Raw genomic sequence first — 22,500 nt, 5'->3', positions numbered from 1 at the left:
ATATGCGACCTTTCCTGAGAGTAGGCGGTCCTAACTTGGAAACCGAAGTTAAACAACGTTGAGCCCTTTTTAATCGTAAATAACTTTTACAGAGCTAATGATTTAAAACTTATTAAATGAAATATTTTTAGTAAATATTTTATGATAGTTTTTTTCTTTGAATAGTCGTCGTACTGTTTCAAAGATGAACTAACGTTTAGTTTATTTATGCTACGCAGTTTGCGCTCTATCCTTACGATAGAGAGAGAGAGTATAACGGTTTCACTTTGCAGAAAGAGTAAATCGATTCTGACGTTTGGTTCTTTTTTCTTTCAAAGCTTAAATGTTTTAAAGACTATTTTAAAGGAACTTTTAATTGAAAAACCTTTCAGTTTTTTCCTTTGGTCAAATAACCTGTTTATTGACGAAAGGTAAGTGGGCTCTTCTCTTCGGTACGAAATCAAGAGAGAGAGAGATAGAGACGGAGAGAGAGAGAGGAGAGAGAACGTTCCAATCTTTATCTCGTCCCAAGCGAGTAACGTTGTTCTCGAGTTACTCTCGTCCCTAGTCTCTGTACGGGGAGAAAGGATAAAACGTTTTTAGTTTTTATTCTCGTCCCAAGGCACTGTACGGTGAGAGATTGGAAACGTAGTTTTGAATGAACTAGTGTTTAGTCTCTTCCCCAGCCACTGATTTTTTTATCTTAAAATATGTTTACTGTTTTTTGCTGGTATTAATGTGCTTACATTATACGACTGATTTCGCAATTACAACCTTTTGATGAGGGTAGAATTGCGTGCTTCAGGTAGAAATCAGTTTTATTCTTACCTAATGTGAATTGTTAAAAAATTCAATTTCAGTGAAATAAGTGCAAAACAGAAAATCGTAGTGATAAAGTGATATTGCGCAAAGTGTTATCAGTGTTGCGACCGAGGGTTCGTCTGTTCGTGCCTGTCGTTCGCCTAGTCCGGGACCTCTTGCAAGCTCCCAAGCCCAGGGGAGAAGTAATGTCGTACGACTTATGGGTTCGAGAGGCCTTGATCAGCGAACAGACGTTCCCTCTATGGTATCAGGTGTATCTTACCAAGATCACCCCTACCATAAGGCGAGAGAGACGTTTTTCTCCTCGTCATCCGAAGGCTTTTCGCATAAGAAACCGTGGAACAAGGTTTCGAGGCCCTTTAAGCGAAAGTCAGTCCTTTCAGGACAGGTCCAGCGTCCTGGTTTTAACTTTTAGGACAGCTCTGACCCTATGCAGTCATCGGAAGAATGCTCGCCGCCTAACAAAACCGTAACACAGACTCCGAGAGTCTTTTTGTAGGCAAGGTTTTGCGGTCACAGACATTACCCTCGTCTCTTACCGCAACCATTCCCGTTGATCCTAAATGGGTTGTACGGCAAGACATGCAGAATAAGCTTGCCTCCCTTATGGAAGACTATTCTGCCGATAAGTCCGTTGAGCCTAGCCGTTTATCTCATCGAGATCCTGGCCTTCAGCCACCCTAACGTTCCTTTGTGCGTCCTGTTGACGTTGGCGTAGCCAAGTCACGTCAGTCAGGTTGTTTAGAACCACACTCGATGCGGTCTCGTGTGGATTTTCAGCCACTTTTGGACGTTAGGCCACTTGCTGATGCTCCTGTTGACGTTCAGGACGTTCGCCAACAATCGGAGTTGACTTGTTTTAACGCTGAGCGTCAACCTCCGCATTCTAGAGTTGTTTTGAATGCTCAGTCTAGGCGGTCAAAGCAGTCTCGAGTGGACACTGTGCGTCCTCACGCTCCTGTTGTTGTTGACAGTTCACAGACTGTCAAGCAGTTACATGACGTTGCGTCCTGGTCTCACGCACCTGTTGTTGTTGACAGTTCACAGACTGTCAAGCTGTTACATGACGTTGCGTCCTGGTCCGCTACTAATGCATCAGTGCGTGTGGACTCTGCTTGTAAAGCATTGCCACCACGGTAGGTCTCTCCCTTGCTTGAGACTCGGCTATTGTCGGACAAGGTTCCTTCAGATAAGGAAGTTGCTGTTCCCCCTCCTACTGATATTCCCTTGAGGACTCTGTCAGACGGAGAGGAGCCTAAAGCTGCTTAACCCTCTATGGACTTTAAATAAATCATGCTGATTTTTAAGGATCTTTGTCCGGATCTTTTTGTAACTGCTGCTCCTCGTTCGCCTAAACGTCAGAGCTTACACTAGGCCTAGCTACTTCGAAGCCGTTGTTTTATAAGCTAGTGCTCTCTCGCTCTTCTAAGAGAGCTTTACGTTTGCTAGGCGACTGGTTTATCACCAGGAGGAGTTTGGGGGAGACAGCCTTTGCTTTCCCTTCATTTAAACTGGCTTATAGAGCGAGAGTCTGATATGACACGAGAGAAGTTCTCGGCTTGGGAGTTCCTGCCTCTGCCCAGATAGACTTCTCAAACCTCATAGACTCTCCCTGGCGCCTGGCCATGAGACGCTCCAAGATTTTACAGGTCGACTTCACAGCTATTTTCGAGCCTTTGAAGTTTTGCTGTACAATTATGTCATGCATAAACAAGGCTTTCAGGGATGGCTCCAATGATCTGACAGCCACGTTCTCTGCAGGAACAAGTCCTTCAGGGATGGCTCCATGATTTGGCAGCCATGTTCACTGCAGGAGTACGTAAGAGGCAAGTGCGCTCAATGTGTTCATTGTCAAGACAAACTTCACGATGAAGTCTACCAGGCTGTCTTGACAGCATTTATGGAAGGCGACTGGATGGTCTCTCTCGACCTTCAGGAGGCATACTTCCACATTCCTATACACCCGGATTCCCAACCGTTTCTGAGGTTTGTTTACAGGAATGTGGGGTACCAGTTTCGAGCCCTGTGCTTTGGCCTCAGTCCTGCGCCTCTCGTGTTTACGAGGCTCATGAGGAATGTGGCAAAATCCCTCCATCTATCGGGGATCCGAGCCTCCCTGTACTTGGACGACTGGCTTCTCAGAGCATCGTCCAGTCTTCGCTGTCTGCAGGATCTACATTGGACGTTGAGTCTGGCCAGGGAGTTGGGACTTTTGGTCAACCTAAAAGTCCCAACTGATCCCATCCCAGATTATTCTATATTTGGGGATGGAGATTCGCAGTCAAGCCCTGCTCGAAGTCCAACTAATGCTGAAACGAAACGTTTATTCAGTCAGGAGTTGGAACAGTCTCGTAGGGACTCTCTCATCCCTGGAGCAGTTTGTCTCACTAGGGAGACTACACCTTCTGCCTCTCCGGTTCCATCTAGCCTCGCACTGGAACTAGGACAAGACATTAGAGACGGTATCTTCCCAGTCTCCGAACCAGTAAAGGCATGCCTGAAATGGTGGGACAGCAATATCAGTCTGAGAGAGGGACTATCCCTAGCAGTCAAGAACCCAAACCACGTGTTGTCCTCAGACGCGTCGGATTTGGGTTGGGGTGCGACCCTGGACGGTCGGGAATGCTCGGGTCTGTGGACCTCAAGTCAGAAGAGCATGCACATCAACGGCAAGGAGCTATTAGCAGTCCACTTGGCCTTGATGATATTAGAAAGCTTCTTCGAAACTTAGTGGTAGAGGCAACTCAGACAACACCACAACTTTGGCGTACATCTCCAATCAAGGAGGCACACACTCCTTCACGCTGCTCGAGATCGCAAGGGACCTTCTCTTATGGTCAAGAATTCGAGGCATCTCCCTGTTGACGAGATTCATCCAGGGGGACTTGAACGTCTTGGCAGACTGTCTCAGTCGGAGGGGTCAGGTGATACCCACGGAATGGACCCTCCACAATGACGTGGGCAAGAGTCTTTGGGCTACTTGGGGTCAACCCACCATAGACCTCTTTGCCTCCTCGTTGACCAAAAGGTTACCAATCTATTGCTTTCCAGTCCTAGATACAGAAGCAATCTACATAGACGCGTTTCTACTGGATTGGTCTTTTCTGGACTTATATGCATTCCCACCATTCAAGATAGTCAACAAGGTACTGCAGAAGTTCGCCTCTCACGAAGGGACAAGGTTGACGTTGGTTGCTACCCTCTGGCCCGCGAGAGAGTGGTGCACCGAGGTACTTCAATGGCTGGTAGACTTTCCAAGAAGTCTTCCTCTAACGGTAGATCTGTTACGTCAGCCCCACGTAAAGAATGTCCATCAAAGCCTCCCCGCTCTTCGTCTGACTTCCTTCAGACTATCGAAAGACTCTCAAGAGCTAGAGGCTTTTCGAAGGAGGCAGCCAGTTCGATTGCAAGAGCTAGGAGAGCTTCTACCATTAGAGTATACCAGTCGAAGTGGGAAGTCTTTCGAGACTGGTGCAAGTCAGCATCTGTGTCCTCGTCCAGTACCTCTGTAGCCCAAATCGCAGATTTTCTTTTACATCTGAGAAAGGTTCACTCCCTTTCAGCTCCCACGATTAAGGGCTACAGGAGCATGTTGGCTTCGGTCTTTCGACATAGAGGCTTAGATCTTTCCAACAATAAAGATCTCCAAGATCTCCTTAAGTCTTTCGAGACCTCTAAGGAACGTCGTTTGGCAACTCCTGGATGGAACTTAGACGTGGTCTTAAGGTTCCTCATGTCAGACAGGTTTGAGCCATTACATTCAGCCTCCCTGAAGGATCTCACCCTCAAGACACTTTTCCTAGTGTGCTTGGCTTCGGCTAAAAGGGTCAATGAACTTCATGGCTTCAGTAAGAACATCGGCTTTTCTACAGAAAAAAGCCACTTGTTCACTTCAACTTGGTTTCCTGGCCAAAAATGAACTGCCTTCTCGTCCTTGGCCTAAATCTTTTGATATTCCTTGCTTATCAGAGATCGTAGGCAACGAACTGGAAAGAGTATTATGTCCTGTTAGAGCTCTTAAGTTCGATTTAGCTCGTACTAAGTCATTACGAGGGAAATCTGAGGCATTATGATGCTCAGTTAAGAAACCTTCATTGCCTATGTCAAAGAATGCTTTGTCATATTTTATCAGATTTTTTTAATACGAGAAGCTCATTCTCACTTGAATGAGAAAGACCGATGTTTGCTTAAGGTTAAGACGCACGAAGTTAGAGATATAGCAACCTCCGTGGCCTTCAAGCAAAATAAATCTCTGCAAAGTATTATGGACGGGACTTTTTGGAGAAGCAAGTCAGTGTTCGCGTCATTTTACTTAAAAGATGTCCAGACTCTTTACGAGGACTGCTACACACTGGGTCCATTCGTTGCAGCGAGTGCAGTAGTGGGTGAGAGTTCTACCACTACACTTCCCTAATTCCAATATCCTTTTAATCTGTCTCTTGAAATGTTTTTAATATTGTTTTATGGGTTGTTCGGAAGGCTAAGAAGCCTTTCGCATCCTGGTTGATTTGGCGGGTGCTCAAAGTCATTTCTTGAGAGCGCCCAGATTAGGGGTTTGATGAGGTCCTGTTGTATGGGTTGCAACCCTTGATACTTCAGCTCCTGGGAGTCTTTCAGCATCCTAAGAGGATCGCTGGGCTCTGTGAGGAAGACAGACTTACAAGGCAGAGTAATCGTCTAAGTCAACTTCCTTACCAGGTACCTATATATTTTGGTTTTGTTATATTGATAACTGTCAAAATGAAAAAACTCTTAGCTTATACGCTGTAAACTTAATTAACTCTGGTCTCTACCCACCGCCTTGGGTGTGAATCAGCTATTATATATTCACCGGCTAAGTTAAATATTTAAAAATGATATTTTAATTATAAAATAAATTTTTGAATATACTTACCCGGTGAATATATAAATTAAATGACCCTCCCTTCCTCCCCAATAAAGACGCAGTGGGACGAGAAGAATTGAAGGTTTTGTTTACATGCAAGAGTGGTATCTGGCCAACAGTTGGCGCTGGTGGGCACACCCGCAACCTTCATAGCGATCGCTCGCGAGTTTTTTTAGTGTGTTTTCTGTCGAGCCGCAGAGTTGCAGCTATTATATATTCACCGGGTAAGTATACTGTATTCAAAAATTTATTTTATAATTAAAGTATCATGATTATTTAAATGTGTGCGAAATTGGTTGGAAAATCCTATAAAACAATTTTAAACCATTTACTGTACCTTTGAGCAGCGGTTCGATGGCATACAGGAATGGATGTGGAGAGGATGGAAGGGTGAAGTTACTGCTTGGAAGGAGAGTCCCCTTCCATGAAGTGGCTGGGTAGTTCTCCTTCAGGGGTTTTTTCTCTCTTCAGTAAAAGGTTGGGAAAATCTCCTTCAGGGATTTTTCTCTTCTGTCTCTCTCCTTTGGAGGGGAATCAGGCTGGGATGTAGCAGCTCTTTTCTTTTATGAAAAACATGTCAATTGTCAGCTGCTTCTTTCTCTTCTGCACTATTCTTCTAAAGTGAGACATAACATTATCATTAAAGATGTTCACTGCCTGGTTTGCTACTGTTGTTTCTGGGTGATATTTTTCCACAAAAGCCTGCAACTCTCCCCACTTCGAACACGTCATTTATTATCACTGAACTCGGAACCTCCTCTCTTACATCCTCATTTTCTGAGGATTCCAGCTCCCCAATCAAATCCTGCTGCTGTTGTTGTTGCAGGTGCAACAATTCCTCAATGGTCAACTCAGTAGAGTGGCTATCAACAAGGTCATCAATGTCTTCCCTGTTGACCTCAAGCCCCATACTCCTGCCCATGCCAACAATTTCATCAACGACAAGTGTCCTCAGAAATAACAGTAGCAGTGCTTGAACCTGCCTCTGATTGGAAACCCTCAAATTCCCTTTCTGTTACACATGATGGCCACAGCTTTCGCCAGGCAGAGTTCAATGTCCTATAGGTCACACCACGCCAAGCTTGGTCAATCATGTTCACACAGTTGAGGATGCTGAAGTGATCTTCCAGAAATCCAATAAGGTCAACTGTGTATCACTAGTCACCTCAAAACACTTTCAAAAAAGGGTCTTGGTATACAGTTTTTTAAAGTTTGAAATGACCTGTTGGTCCATGGGCTGGAGTATGGGAGTAGTATTGGGTGGCAGGAATTTAATCTTGATAAAACTGTACTCTTCTTTTAAGTCTTCCTCTAGACCTGGAGGGTGTCCAGGAGCATTGTCCATCACCAGAAGACAGTTCAATGGCAAGTTCTTTTCAGTCGGGTATGCCTTAACCTGGGGGGCAAACATTTCGTTGATCCACTCACTAAAGAATTGTCTTGTGACCCAAGATTTAGTGTTAGCGCGCCACATAACTGATAGTGCACATATCAAGATAATGTTTCTTTTGAAGACCCGGGGGTTGTCCAAATGGTACAATAACAAGGGTTTAATCTTTCAATCGCCACTAGCATTGACGCACAGCAGCAACATTGGTCAATCTTTCATTGGCTTGTGACCTGGCATCTTCGTCTCGTCCTTGGTAATGTAGGTATTGGCCGGCATTTTCTTCCAAAATAACCCAGTCTCATCGCAGTTGAAGACTTCTGTGGGATCAAATTTTGTTCCTTAATGTAACGGTCGAATTTGCCAACGTATTTTTCAGCCGCCACCTGATCCGAACTGGCTGCCTCCCCATGTCTAGTCACATGGTGAATACCAGTTCTGTTCCGGAATTTCTCGAACCAGCCCCTGCTTGCTTTAAAAGTAAATGACGAATCACTTTCACTAGTACTGGCTCTTTTCTTCACCAATTCTTCATAAATATGAAGAGCTTTCTCGCAAATGAAAGCTTCACTTATACTTTCCCCGGCCAACTGCTTTTCTTTAATAAATATAAGGAGCAACTTTTCCATTTCCTCAATTACTTGTGGCCTTTGCATACTAATTGCTGTCACTCCCTGTGCAATGTTAGCTTTCTTTATCACTTCCTTATTTTTCAAAAAGGTCGAAATGGTCGACTTCCCCATGTCATACTGTAAGGCTAGATCAGACACTCGTACACCATTCTCGTATTTCGCAATAATTTCCTTCTTCAACTCAATTGTTGTCATCACTGTTTTCCTCTTATCCTTCCCCTTATCAGTAACTTTCTTGGGGCCCATTATTATCGGCAAAAAAAGACAATAAAACTCACTAAATCACAATAAATTCTCAACACGTGTTGAACTGACGATCTCTCTTGAAATGATGCTACCCAACCAGGCGAGAGTAGCCGAGATGGCCGCTCATCTCACTCGGCCATGCGTTCGGCTGTGTTCGAGTTCCAATTTTTTCTTCGAACACCGCAGCAAAAATTACTCGAATTTTTTGGTCTAACTCCGATTTGTTCAAATTTAGAGTCGTTCGACTACCGAGGTATCACTTTATATAGATATATATATATATATATATATATATATATATACATACATACATACATACATACATATATATATGTATACAGTATATATATATATATATATATATATATATATATATATATATATATATATATATATATATATATATATATATATATATATATATATAGATTTTTCCACTTATGTTCTGAAATCTCGTATGTCTGGGAGAGATGGATGGCATTGGTAGAGGTTAGGCGAATGTAAACCACAATCTACGAGAACAACCTGTTTCCAAAGACGTATAGAAGTTATAATGCATGTGTTTAGTTACTTGCAGTTTGTATGTATATTGTGTTTTCACAACGTTCTTGCTATAAAGCAAGGCTAATGTTACCTAATGTCAAAGAAAGAACAACAAGTAAGCTGAGAGCAATGAAAAAGAACCAAGAAGAGAGGGAAACATGAAAAAAAGTACAAAGTTGGAACATTCTAAAACTCTGGCAACAATGAGAGGTCGCTGGCAACTCATGACACCCTTGCACCAAGTGTATTAGTAAACTTAAGGTGTGAATACCTTGTTTAGGGTGCGTTTATGTAGGAATAAACAATAAAAGTACATAGTAAGGTTATCAGAATAATGTTATCTTGGATTTTTTTTAAGAAAAGAAGCAAAAACTTATAGCAAATCTTTGGGAGCTCATAACTCAAAAACATACTTATTCACACTTAGGTACATTTTTCTCACTTATTTATTGTTTGATTTTGGAGTGAAAGACAGCATTGAAAAGAGGAATAAAAATCCCATAATTTTGTGTACCAGTATTTTTATTTTCCTTTTTTCTTTTTTTTATGAATAATCTACGTCTAGACAAAGAAAATTAAGGAAAAAATTCATTGAAAAAAAAAAAAAAGGGAAAGCAAAGATCTGTCACACAAAATTATTTGATTTATGAAGTTTTGATGGTATGGTTTTCAATACAATCGGTGTCATATTAGTGGAGAAAAATGTACCTTTTTTTTTTTTTTTTAATCATGATTTCTGCTAATAAGTCAAAAATTTTTTGATCAAATGACTTGTAATTTTTATGTGGTGAAGGTATTATATCTGTCTAAAACATATAAAGGAATTGTGTATTTTGAATCGTTAGAAAAAGGAATACAAGACATAGCGGACAGTCCCCTAAGTGAGATCTGTATTTTGATTGACAGGAGTAAAATGTAGTCTTTCCTAGGAAATCAGGAGGGATACAACGGTAATGACTATAAGTGTGCTAGCAAATAAACTTTTTAAACTGTTTAAAATGCAAATATTCTTTTTATTTACAGGCATTCAAAAGTAGGTCTCAACGTCACTCCCACATTAAATCTTGTGGTCAGAAGAAGGGATTAAGTGGTGAGGAGGTTATTTCTGCTGTAAGGCTTCAAGAAAAGCAAGCAGCGGAGAGAATCGAGTTAGGCCTTCCTGTGATTGCACCTCAGTCATCTTCTTATGAGGATAAGGAAAAAGGAGCTACTACAGTTAAGGTAAATAGAAAAATATTGTATTGTGTTTTGAATTGGAAGGTAAATTCCTTATGGCTATATGATTTACAAGAGTTAGAATAAACATCAAGAGGTGATTGTTTTAGGATTTTAACCCTTTTACCCCCAAAGGACGTACTGGTATGTTTCACAAAAGCCATCCCTTTACCCCCATGGACGTACCAGTACGTCCTTGCAAAAATATGCTATAAAATTTTTTTTTTCATATTTTTGAAAAATATTTGAGAAAATTCAGGCATTTTCCAAGAGAATGAGACCAACCTGACCTCTCTATGACAAAAATTAAGGCTGTTAGAGCAATTTAAAGAAATTATACTGCAAAATGTGCTGGGAAAAAAATAACCCGCTGGGGGTTAAGGGTTGGAAATTACCAAATAGCCTGGGGGTAAAAGGGTTAATCTGTTTTAACTGTAAGGGAAAATTAACTTGACAACATTTTCCAAGTTAAGCCCTTTTTTTTAGTGATTTTACTGTTTAAACCATCTTGTTTGTATATGAATGGAAGAATCTTACTCATGTAGACCAAATATCCATATATTAAGTAAGGAAATGTTGACTTGAGCATGTGACAGGTGAATATAAGTTGAAGTAGATGGCAAAAATACAGAATACAAGGTCTCAAATGGGGTAGAAATTTGTTTACCTTAAAGATACACTGAATTGAGAACTTCATACTGGAAGTAAAGTTAAGACGAAGAGTAGCACCCGCGTGGATGAAGGGGTATGAAATTTTTCATCAACAGATCAATAAGATTATTCTCTTAGTAAACACAGTAAAAGCAAAGTCTTGTTTTTTTTCAAGCATGTATTGTATGCTGCAGAGACATTGGACCTGACTACGCAAATGGGAGATATTTTGAAAAGTTGTGGCTGTAGCATGCATAGATTTATAGCAATTTCATATTCTTAGTTTGGGAAATTGACTGGGATTTCCATGATTTAAGATGGTTGTGACATGGGATAGAATTATAGGTATAGGAGTACCAGGTCAGGGACCCTTTGGAAGACACGAGAAGCAGGCTGCCTGACACGGGCCTAGCCTCAGGGCACGTTTCCTACCACCTGAGGTTAGACCTCACAGAAAACGGATGTAGGGTAAACTACACAAAACTCTGGTCGGATGAGATGAGATTCCAGGTAACTCCTAAGAAAGTAGTTCTCGGTAAGTATGTTAGGAAAAATACAAATTACTTAAAATTTGTGATGTTGAAGATTTATACCAGGTGGAAATTGCACATGATAAAAGACTAGAGAGAACCAAATTTGTTTCTTAACATTTTAAAGGATTAAAAAGTATTAATCATGAAAGTATAGAGCGCGCAGTGTTAAAACCATTTAATGTCCAGCAGTATACATGAATCAGATGAAATAATATATGAAGAAAGGCTATCCTTATTCCAAATATACCATTTAGAATTGAGATCTCAAGAGGATGGGGGATTTAGTATAGATGTAAACTAGTGAAAAGCAAACTCAATGAATAGGTTAAACTAGTACATTCTCAATTACGTATTAGGTCAGGAATTTTATATAGATTTCTGCTATGGGATAGTTTTCTATACAGTAGTTAATAGGATATACTGTGGTAATGTTTGATTATTTTTTTTAGATTTATGTAGAAAACTATTCATATATTAAAGCTAATTTTAAATATTTAACTTAGCCGGTGAATATATAGCTGCAACTCTGTTGCTCGACAGACAAAAACTGTACAAAAAAACTCGCCAGCGATCGCTATACAGGTTGCGGGTGTGCCCATCAGCGCCATCTGTCGGCCAGATACCAAGCTCTATGTAAACAAAGACTCAATTTTCTCTCTGTCGACGTGTCGACAAGACGTACTTTACTCGCTGTTGCTAACTGGAGTTTTTCACATCATCTTTGGTGAAGTACTATATTCTGGTTTTGAGCTTTCGCTGTGCAGGGTTTTTCTTCAAATAAATCCTTGAACTCTTTTTTTTGTATCGGATTCATTGTTGATGACTTAGATCGTTTTTTGGAATTTTCCCTTGACCAATTCAATATGGCTGACCCTTCACAAGTTCCCAAATTTAGAAAATGCAATGCTAGGGACTGTTCTAGGCGTCTTCCGAAGGCTTCTATCGACCCTCACACTGTTTGTTCCAATTGTCGGGGTAAAACCTGTCAATTGGAAGATCGGTGTGAGGAGTGCGTGGGCCTTTCGGAATTCGATTTTATCGAATTTGAAAAGTACACACGCAGGCTAGAGAGAGATAGAATTAGGAGAAGTTCTTCTAGGTCTATTGATGTTTCCTCTCCTCATGCCCCACAACCTATTCCTTCCCCTGTAGTGGTTGTTCCTAACCCCCCTCCTAGCACTCGGGAACCATCGATGGCTGACATGATGCGTGCCATCCATGCCCTGGGGGAGAGAGTTGAGTCCCTTGCAAGTGACCGCAATCAACTCATGGCGGATGTTAAGCAGCTTAAGTGCCAAAGTGCAGTGGGAAGTGATAAAGTGCCAAGTGATAGTGTTGTGAACAGTGTTGCGCTTGAGGGTTCGTCTGTTCGTGCCTGTCGTCCTCCTAGTCCGGGACCTCTTGCAAGCTCCCAAGTCCAGGGGAGAAGCAATGTCGCACGACGCATGGGTTCGAGAGGCTTTAATCAGCGAACAGACGTTCCCTCCATGGTATCAGGCGTATCTCCCCAAGATCGCCCCTACCTACGTAAGACGAGAGAGCCCATTTATACCTCGTCGTCTGAAGGTGTTTCTCGTAAGAAACTTTGGACCAAGGTCTCACGACCTTTAAAACGTAAATCGGTCCCTTCAGGACAAGTCCAACGTCCCGGTTGTAGCCACTGGGTCAGTTCGGACTCGGTGCCGTCATCTGATGACTGCTCACCACCTAAGAGAGGCAAAGCGGTACCGCTTCAGTCACTAACACCGTCTGTAGCCGCACCTGCTCCCGTAGACCCTAAATGGCCTTTGCTGCAAGACATGCAGTCCAAGCTTACGTCTTTGATGCAGGACTTTCATGCGGAGAAGGTTGCTGCCGTACCTTCTAGCCAACAACCCTCCCAGCGATCGGTTGTGCGTCCTGTTGACGCTGAGGTAACCTTCTCGCGTCTACCAGTTGAGGTGGTTCCTCCACCGATGCGATCCAGTGTGGGTTGCCAGCCGCACGTTGACGTTAAGCGACGCACGGAGGTGGTTGTTGACGTTCGGGACGTTCAACAACCATCAGAGGTGACTTGTTTTGACGCGGTGCATCAACCTCCGCAACCCGGTGTGGTTTCCACTGCTCAACCCAGTCGGTCTAGACAGTCTCGGGTAGACGCTGTGCGTCCTCGCGCTCCCATGGTTGTTGACAGTTCACAGACTGTGCAGCAGTTCCATGACGTTGCGTCCGGCTCCGTCACGCATGCACCAGTGCGACCGGACTCAGCGAACCAGACGTTGCCCACTCCGTTGCCGTTTCCTCATCAGTTTTTGGATGAGGAACTTTCTGATGATGATGTTGCTGAACAACAAGACAATCAACAATCAGAACTGGACGAGCCTAAGTCAACTCAACCATCTTTGGACTTTAGAAAAGTCTTGGCTATTTTCAAAGAGTTGTTTCCTGACCAGTTTGTTTCTGTGGCTCCTCGTTCTCCGCCGTCAGAGTTTGTATTAGGCATGCCTTCTGCCGCACCTGCCTTTACTAGACTCGTCCTCGCACGCTCGTCTAAGAGAGCTTTGCGGCTGATAGGAGACTGGTTAGAGTCCAAGAAGAGTTTAGGGAAGACATCATTTGCCTTTCCCCCAGCTAAACTCTCTTCTAGATCGAGCTTCTGGTATACCACGGGAGAAGTTCTCGGCTTGGGAGTTCCTGCCTCTGCCTAGGGCGACTTCTCAAGTCTTGTAGACTCTCCCCGACGCCTTGCCATGAGACGCTCGAAGATTTGTTGGTCATCATCGGACCTGGACCACCTTATGAAAGGGATCTTTAGGGCTTTTGAAGTCTTTAACTTTTTAGACTGGTGCTTAGGAGCCCTGAGCAGGAAAATCTCTTTGACAGATAAAGATATTTCTTTGCTCATTATGTCCTGCATGGACAAGGCCGTCCGTGATGGGTCCAATGAGCTAGCTGCCTCATTCACGTCCGGAGTCCTAAAAAAGCGAGAGTCTCTCTGCTCGTTCCTGTCTGCTGGAGTTACACCATGCCAGAGATCTGAGCTTCTCTTTGCTCCCCTTTCCAAGTGCCTGTTTCCAGAAGTCTTGATAAAGGAAATTGCTGCTTCGTTAGTGCAGAAGGACACTCATGATCTAGTTGCGTCCTCAGCTCGCAAAGCTCCCCCTTTGCCTTCATCTTCCGCTAGACCGAGGATAGACACTCCAGCGTCTCGCTTTATTCCGCCCTTTCGTGGCAGAGCCTCCAGCAGAGGAGGTGCTCGTGCCGAAGGGAAGCGAAGGAAGAGGAAAGGATCCAAGTCCTCTAAGGGCAGAGTCTGACTGCCCGCAACTTCAGACAGCAGTGGGAGCCAGACTCAAGAACTTCTGGCAAGCCTGGGAGAGGAGAGGCGCAGATTCACAATCTGTGAAGTTGCTCAGAGAGGGGTACAAAATCCCTTTTGTACGCAAACCCCCTCTAGCAACGTCTCCCATCGATCTCTCTCCCAGGTACAGAGAGGAAGAAAAGAGACAAGCCCTGAAACTGGAAGTGTCTCTTTTGCTAGAGAAGGGAGCGGTGGTCAAAGTCTCGGACCTTCAATCACCGGGATTCTACAACCGCCTCTTCCTAGTTTCAAAGAAGACAGGAGGGTGGAGACCGGTGCTAGACGTCAGTGCTCTAAATGTCTTTGTCACAAAGACGAAGTTCTCCATGGAGACCACAAAGTCAGTCTTAGCAGTGGTCAGAAGGGAAGACTGGATGGTCTCCCTAGACCTAGGGGACGCCTACTTCCATGTCCCCATTCACTCAGACTCCCAACCTTTTCTGAGATTCGTTTTCGAAAATGTGGTCTACCAGTTTCGGGCCCTGTGCTTTGGCCTAAGCACAGCTCCTCTCGTGTTTACGAGGCTGATGAGGAATGTGGCCAAATTCCTCCACTTATCGGACATCCGAGCCTCCCTTTATTTGGACGACTGGCTTCTCAGAGCCTCTTCCAGTCGTCGCTGTCTGAAGGATCTCAAGTGGACTCTAGATCTGACCAAGGAATTGGGACTCCTAGTCAATTTGGAAAAGTCGCAACTGGTCCCATCCCAAACTATTGTGTATTTAGGGATGGAGATTCACAGTCTAGCTTTTTGGGCTTTTCCGTCGGCCCCCAGAATAAGTCAAGCCCTGTTATTCATCCAGAACATGCTGAAGAAGGAACGCTGCTCAGTCAGGCTGTGGATGAGTCTGGTAGGGACGCTGTCATCCCTGGAACAGTTTGTGTCACTAGGAAGACTACACCTCCGTCCGCTTCAATACCATGTAGCTTTTCACTGGAAAAAGGACAAGACGCTAGAAGCGGTCTCGATCCCGATTTCCGAAAAGATGAAGTCTTGTCTGACTTGGTGGAAGGACAATATCAACCTAAGAGAGGGTCTTCCCCTGGCTGTTCAGACTCCCAACCACGTTCTCTTCTCGGACGCATCGGACGTGGGCTGGGGCGCGACACTAGACGGTCGGGAATGCTCAGGACTGTGGAACTCGAGTCAGAGGAGCATGCATATCAACTGCATGGAGCTGTTGGCAGTACATCTGGCCTTGAAAAGCTTCAAGTCTCTCCTTCGAGGCAAAGTGGTGGAAGTAAACTCAGACAACACCACGGCCTTAGCGTACATCTCCAAACAAGGAGGTACCCACTCACTGACGTTGTACGAGATCGCAAGGGACCTGCTCATCTGGTCAAAAGGTCAAGACATCTCCCTAGTAACGAGGTTCATCCAAGGCAACTTGAATGTCATAGCAGATTGTCTCAGTCGGAAAGGGCAAGTAATTCCAACAGAATGGACCCTCCACAAGGATGTGTGCAAGAGACTTTGGGCCACTTGGGGCCAACCAACCATAGATCTCTTTGCAACCTCGCTGACCAAGAGGCTTCCAATCTATTGCTCCCCAGTCCCGGACCCAGCAGCAATACATATAGATGCCTTCCTCCTAGATTGGTCACATCTGGATCTCTACGCATTCCCACCGTTCAAGATTGTCAACAAGGTACTGCAGAAGTTCGCCTCTCACGAAGGGACAAGGTTGACGTTAGTTGCTCCCCTCTGGCCCGCGAGAGAATGGTTCACCGAGGTACTTCGATGGCTAGTAGACGTTCCCAGAAGTCTTCCTCTAAGGGTAGACCTTCTACGTCAGCCTCACGTAAAGAAGGTACACCAAAGCCTCCTCGCTCTTCGTCTGACTGCCTTCAGACTATCGAAAGACTCTCGAGAGCTAGAGGCTTTTCGAAGGAGGCAGCCAGTGCGATTGCTAGAGCAAGGAGAGCATCCACCATTAGAGTCTACCAGTCGAAGTGGGAAGTCTTCCGAGACTGGTGCAAGTCAGTTTCTGTATCCTCGACCAATACCTCTGTAGCTCAAATAGCTGATTTTCTCTTATACCTGAGAAAAGGACGATCCCTTTCAGCTCCCACTATCAAGGGCTACAGAAGCATGTTGGCATCGGTCTTCCGGCATAGAGGCTTAGATCTTTCCAACAATAAAGATCTTCAAGACCTCCTTAAGTCTTTTGAGACCACCAAGGAGCGTCGTTTGGCTACCCCTGGATGGAATTTAGACGTGGTGCTAAGATTCCTCATGTCAGACAGGTTTGAGCCGTTACAATCAGCCTCCCTGAAAGATCTCACTCTAAAGACTCTTTTCCTGGTATGCTTAGCCTCGGCTAAAAGAGTCAGTGAGATTCATGCCTTCAGCAAGAACATCGGATTTTCGTCAGAAAAAGCCACCTGTTCGCTACAACTTGGTTTTCTAGCCAAAAATGAGCTGCCTTCTCGGCCTTGGCCTAAATCTTTCGATATTCCCAGCTTATCGGAGATCGTAGGCAATGAACTAGAAAGAGTCTTATGCCCTGTGAGAGCTCTTAAGTTCTATTTAAAGCGTACCAAACCTTTACGAGGCCAATCTGAAGCTTTATGGTGTTCAGTTAAGAAACCATCTTTGCCTATGTCAAAGAATGCTTTATCATACTTTATCAGATTGTTAATACGAGAAGCTCATTCACATCTGAGTGAGGAAGACCAAGCTTTGCTTAAGGTAAAGACGCACGAAGTTAGAGCTGTTGCAACTTCCGTGGCCTTTAAGCAAAATAGATCTCTGCGAAGTATAATGGACGCAACCTATTGGAGAAGCAAGTCAGTGTTCGCGTCTTTTTATCTAAAGGATGTCCAGTCTCTTTACGAGAACTGCTACACACTGGGACCATTCGTAGCAGCGAGTGCAGTAGTGGGTGAGGGCTCAACCACTACAATTCCCTAATTCCATATCCTTTTAATCTTTCTCTTGAAATGTTTTTAATGTTGTTTTTTTGGGTTGTCCGGAAGGCTAAGAAGCCTTTCGTATCCTGGTTGATTTGGCGGGTGGTCAAAGTCATTTCTTGAGAGCGCCTAGATTAGGGGTTTGATGAGGTCCTGTTGTATGGGTTGCAGCCCTTCATACTTCAGCTCCTAGGGGTCTATCAGCATCCTAAGAGGATCGCGAGGCTCCGTAAGGAAGACGTACTTATAAGGCAGAGTAATCGTTCAAGTCGACTTCCTTACCAGGTACCTATTTATTTTGTTTTTGTTATTTTGATAACTTCTAAAATGAAATAAAAACTCTTAGCTCATAAAATGTAAACATATTTTACTGGTCTCTACCCACCATCCTGGGTGTGAATCAGCTATATATTCACCGGCTAAGTTAAATATTTAAAAATTATATTTTAATTATAAAATAAATTTTTGAATATACTTACCCGGTGAATATATAAATTAAATGACCCTCCCTTCCTCCCCAATAGAGACGCAGTGGGACGAGGAGAAAATTGAGTCTTTGTTTACATAGAGCTTGGTATCTGGCCGACAGATGGCGCTGATGGGCACACCCGCAACCTGTATAGTTTTTGTACAGTTTTTGTCTGTCGAGCAACAGAGTTGCAGCTATATATTCACCGGGTAAGTATATTCAAAAATTTATTTTATAATTAAAATATCATTTTTCTACAGGGTAGAGGAAGAAGCAAAAAACTGGCTGACACAAAGGATCCTGATTTGGCCATGGCTATAGCTCTCTCAAGATCAGTTGCTGAGGAGGAAGCAGAGAAGAGAGCATCACAGGAAGAGAAACTCTTGGCTTTAGGTTTGGATAATATTGTTGAAGAAGATAGGAAAGTGAAACCAGTTGTACTTCTTCCATATGCAAGCAGTAAGTGGAACGTTTTGTTATTTTGCTTTTATAACTTTGACATTTCTCTAGAGAGACCATTGATCTCCATCATATTTTATATTGAAGAAATGTAGTGGTAGTCTGATTTTAAGAGGCTGCCTACAACTCCTCCCACCCTTGTCTTGCAATGGGTTTTGAGAAGGAAGCACTTATGGCACTTCCCCAAATTTTTCGAGGTATTTGACTTCCTAAAAGAAATAAAAGGGATTTTTCCTCCTTGTTGCTCCATTCCTGACTAGGGTAGGGACTCGGCTGAGTTTGGTGTGTACTGCTAGGGTTTCACAGCCTACCCTCTCCTGTCTTACAACACAAATGATGCTTCATATGCTGACTCCCTTACTGCCGTTACTAGCAACAGGGCGCATTGGAACTGTAACAATCATTCGTCATTCATTTCTATTCATAGCATGCTATTTTGCCTCTCCTACATCTATCATCCTGTCACCTAGGGCTTTCTTCACTCCATCCGTCCACCCAAATCTTGGCTTTCTCCCATCACTTCTTACATTCATCACCTTTTTCAACAAATGACTATTTTCCATCCTCTTTACATGGCCAAACCACTTCAACACATACTAGCTGCTAATTCATTACTCACACCAGTTCTCGCTCTTCCTACAGTACTTTGTTTGTACCCCTAGCCAAACAAGATACACCAGCCATACTCCTCAGACACATTATCTCAAACACATTCAATTTTTGTCTCTTTCACTTTCAATCCTTACAACTCCGATTCATGCATCGCAATTGGTACAATCAATTTCTCATACAGAACTCTCTTTACAAAGTTTACATTTATCCTTAACCCTCTATTCTTTACCACTTCCTTTACTGCCTCCAACACTTTACACATTCACTTTGATATTCATCTGTTTCCACTCCACCATTTGCAGCAACAACAGAACCCGAGTACTTAAACAGATATACTTCCCCAAGTAACTCTCCATTCAGCATGAAATTCAATCTAGCACCACCCTCCCTTTATGTGCACCTCATAACTTTAGTCTTACCCACATTAACTAGCAATTTCTTTCTCTCACACACCCTTCCAAACTCTGGCAATAACCAACACAGCTTCTTGTGTGAGTTTGCAACCAATTGATTCGCCTCCCAGTGGCTCCCACTCATGATCACTCTCCTCTATCAATTTCAGTCCTCGACTAAGGCATCGAGCAATCACTTCTCTTACAGCTCCATCAACAAACACATTGAACAACTATGGCAACATCACGCATCCCTGTCTCAGCCTCACTCTTACTGGAAACCAATCACTCACTTCATTCCCTATCCTAATACACACTTTACTGCCTATGTTTAAACTCTTCACTGCTTGCAACAGTCTTCCACCAATTCCATTTAACCTTATAACATTCCACATCACATCCCTATGAACTCAATCATAAGCTTTATATTAGATTTTAATTGCAGGTTCCCTGAATGCAAATAAGGTTAAAGACAAAGGCCGAGGAACAAAAGGTCGAAGAAATTTCCGCAATACTGTGCTGGCTACACGTTCAGTTGCAGATAGGGAAAGGATTATTAGTGAAAAAGTAGCAGCTATTTTAGCCTGTGATGACACAAATAGCAAATGGAAAGAAAACTCCACTCAAGGAGGTCGCGGACGTCTGGAAAAATTTCGAGACGAGGTCAGCAATTTTATTTTTTTAGTTTGTATATTTTGTTGTACTATTTCAATTAGATATTCCAGCTATGTGAGTGTTGTGATTTATTTAGGATTTATAACTGGCCACTCCTTTACAATCCACTGAAACATTTATTTGCACTTGTTCATGGGATAAACGATGGAGTGTGTCCAACAAATAGATATGGTGGGAGTTTATTATCCTCTGAGGAAAGAATTTATGATGAAGTTGAGTTATTGTGCTATGATTTGTAATACAAGATTTTATTTTATTTTGTACTATATATACAGGTCCACCATAGATAATCCAACAATAATTATTAGAACCGATGAAAATTAGCTAATTAAGATCAAAATTTATATCTCTTCGTTCAGGCAACTGGATGATTGATAATTTTACATAAAAGTATGTATTGGGAAATTTAGATTGTATAATATATACAGGTCCACCATAGATAATCCAACAATAATTATTAGAACGGATAAAAATTAGCTAATCAAAATAAGAATTTATATCTTCGTTCAGGCAACTGGATGATAGATAGTTTTACATAAAAGTATGTATTGGGAAATTTAGGTTATTGCATTTTTGGGTAAGAGAACCTCTATATTCTATGTTTCTGATAGTTTTCTTTATGAAAAAATTTTATTTTATTGCTAAAAAGTCCTTTTTATATACAGTACTTACGCAAGCGCATCCACTCCTGTATGTAACCCTTTTTCTGACCTGGATACCTATTTACGTACATTTTCGTAAAAAATTCCAGGGGAAACTATTTATTTTAATATCTCATATATAGTAATTCCACCATTTTCTATGATCTACTGAGGAATAGATTTTCAGTTTTCTTACGTTCTCTGTGGTATTTGAAAATAAACATTTGCTGCACGTCACTTTAAGGTATGTTCTTCATATTTCTTTGCCTGCTTGTTAATATATTTACATTTTTTGTTATGATTATGCTGAAAGATGTGCAAAGTGTCAGATGTTAACTAGATATGTTAAAAAGGTAAAATTTACCAAGAAAAATACACAGATGAGAATATATTATGCTTGCCGTGTCTTGCTCGTACCAGCTGAACTCGGTTGAGTCCCTTGTTAGGCTGGGAAGAACGTAGAGAGTAGAGGTCCCCTTTTTTGTTTTGTTTCACTTGTTGATGTCGGCTACCCCTCAAAATTGGGAGAAGTACCTTGGTATATGTATGTATGTATGTCTTGCTCGTATGCACGTTTGGTAAATGAATATATATTTGTGTGGGAAGCAATATTTCTGGATTTTAAGGTAGGGACTCACCACTGGTTAGTAATTAACCCTGAAATATGATGATTATGTCATTAATATGTCCGATGGTGAGGAAAATTAACGCTCGTTCTACAAAAAGAACTTTGGGGCCCGATTGCTCAAAATATAAAATTAAAAAAAAATGCTACTACTGTACTTTTTAAATATTGACTGATTTTTGTCATTCAAACATCAAAAGATGCGGAAGTTTATAGCCTACAAACTGTACATTCAATTTTAGAAAAAATATTCCTTATGAAAAATAGTCACCTTTAAAAGTGACCTCTATACTTTGATGAAATACTGTAATTCACTAAAAGAAAATAAAAATGCTAAGAAAATGTCCAAGGTACTGTACATCTTTTAATAGTATAAAATTATCTTTCAAATATTTTTTTTTATTTAAAAAATTGATAGAGAAATAAAAAGGTAAATAGAATTTGAAATAACCTCAAAATAACATTTTTTTTAATGAGGCAGTTGCATTCACTATATAAACCATAAGAAAAGACAAATTCCCCCTCCCCCACAACAAATATCAGTGCAAATAAAGATTGTTAACTTTCTTATACAGTTCATTCACAACAATGCTCAAAGAACGTTTCTGTGTATGTACAGTCCTGGCAAATAGTTCTTGATGTTAATTTTTATTTTAAAATATTGGCATGAAAATAACAATACGCTAAGACAACATACAGCAAACTCTAAAATAAATGTTTTAAACAAAGAAGGCTCATAGCAAAAGGTTGGAAGCCATATTTTTTCATATTCTCATAAGTCTTGAAATCATATGTAACAGTTATTTTAGTTGTAAATAACATTTATTTAATCTGACCATATTTCTTTAGATCTGGGTCATGTAAGCGCTATTATCGTAGTAATATAGGTCTCTTTCAAGATACCACATTCTAATGATGCTATTTAGCCAGTCAAACAAAGTGCATATAATTTTTTTGTCTTTTGAAGTCAATTATGGATATTTAGTTAACCTTTTCCTAGCAGATATCAGCTCACTTTGATACGTTTTCGCGTATACCCAAATTCATTTATCTCTCTCACAAATAATATTTCTATAGTTGAATTTGAAGTTTTATTTTCGAAAACATTCAAGTCGTAATGTAAACTTAAGTTTATGAACAAAATGTTTGGAGTTTCTTGTAACCAAACTTCCAATCCATACAGACCTGAGTTTCTTTATTATTATTATTACTGTACAGTGAACCCTCGTTTATCGCGGTAGATAGGTTCCAGACGCGGCCGCGATAGGTGAAAATCCGCGAAGTAGTGACACCATATTTACCTCTTTATTCAACATGTATATTCAGACTTTTAAAACCTTCCCTTGTACGTAGTACTGTTAATAAACTACCCTTTATAGTACAGAACACTTAATGCATGTACTACAGTACCCTAAACTAAAACAGGCACAAATATTAAAGGCAAATTTATATCATGTGTTTCCTAAACACGCTAAAAAGCA

General features: G+C 41.8%; 1 protein-coding gene across 5 annotated transcripts in view; it reads left to right on the top strand.

Moving 5' to 3' along the window:
* Positions 1-22,500, top strand: part of LOC137628396 (serine-rich adhesin for platelets-like) — a 162,544-nt gene that overhangs the window by 52,587 nt on the left and 87,457 nt on the right. For 4 of the 5 annotated variants that reach the window (XM_068359565.1, XM_068359571.1, XM_068359557.1 and 1 more), the window contains exons 4-6: positions 9,518-9,715; positions 17,876-18,074; positions 19,524-19,741. In XM_068359565.1, the coding sequence (XP_068215666.1) occupies positions 9,518-9,715; positions 17,876-18,074; positions 19,524-19,741 (615 nt within the window). Of the gene's footprint in view, positions 1-9,517; positions 9,716-17,875; positions 18,075-19,510; positions 19,742-22,500 lie in introns of those variants that run through there. The other variant, XM_068359579.1, reaches the window with a different exon arrangement.

This window comes from Palaemon carinicauda, chromosome 2 (genome assembly GCF_036898095.1).
Source record: "Palaemon carinicauda isolate YSFRI2023 chromosome 2, ASM3689809v2, whole genome shotgun sequence".
Lineage (NCBI taxonomy): Eukaryota > Metazoa > Arthropoda > Malacostraca > Decapoda > Palaemonidae > Palaemon > Palaemon carinicauda.
This window is presented reverse-complemented; position numbering and strand designations above follow the sequence as displayed.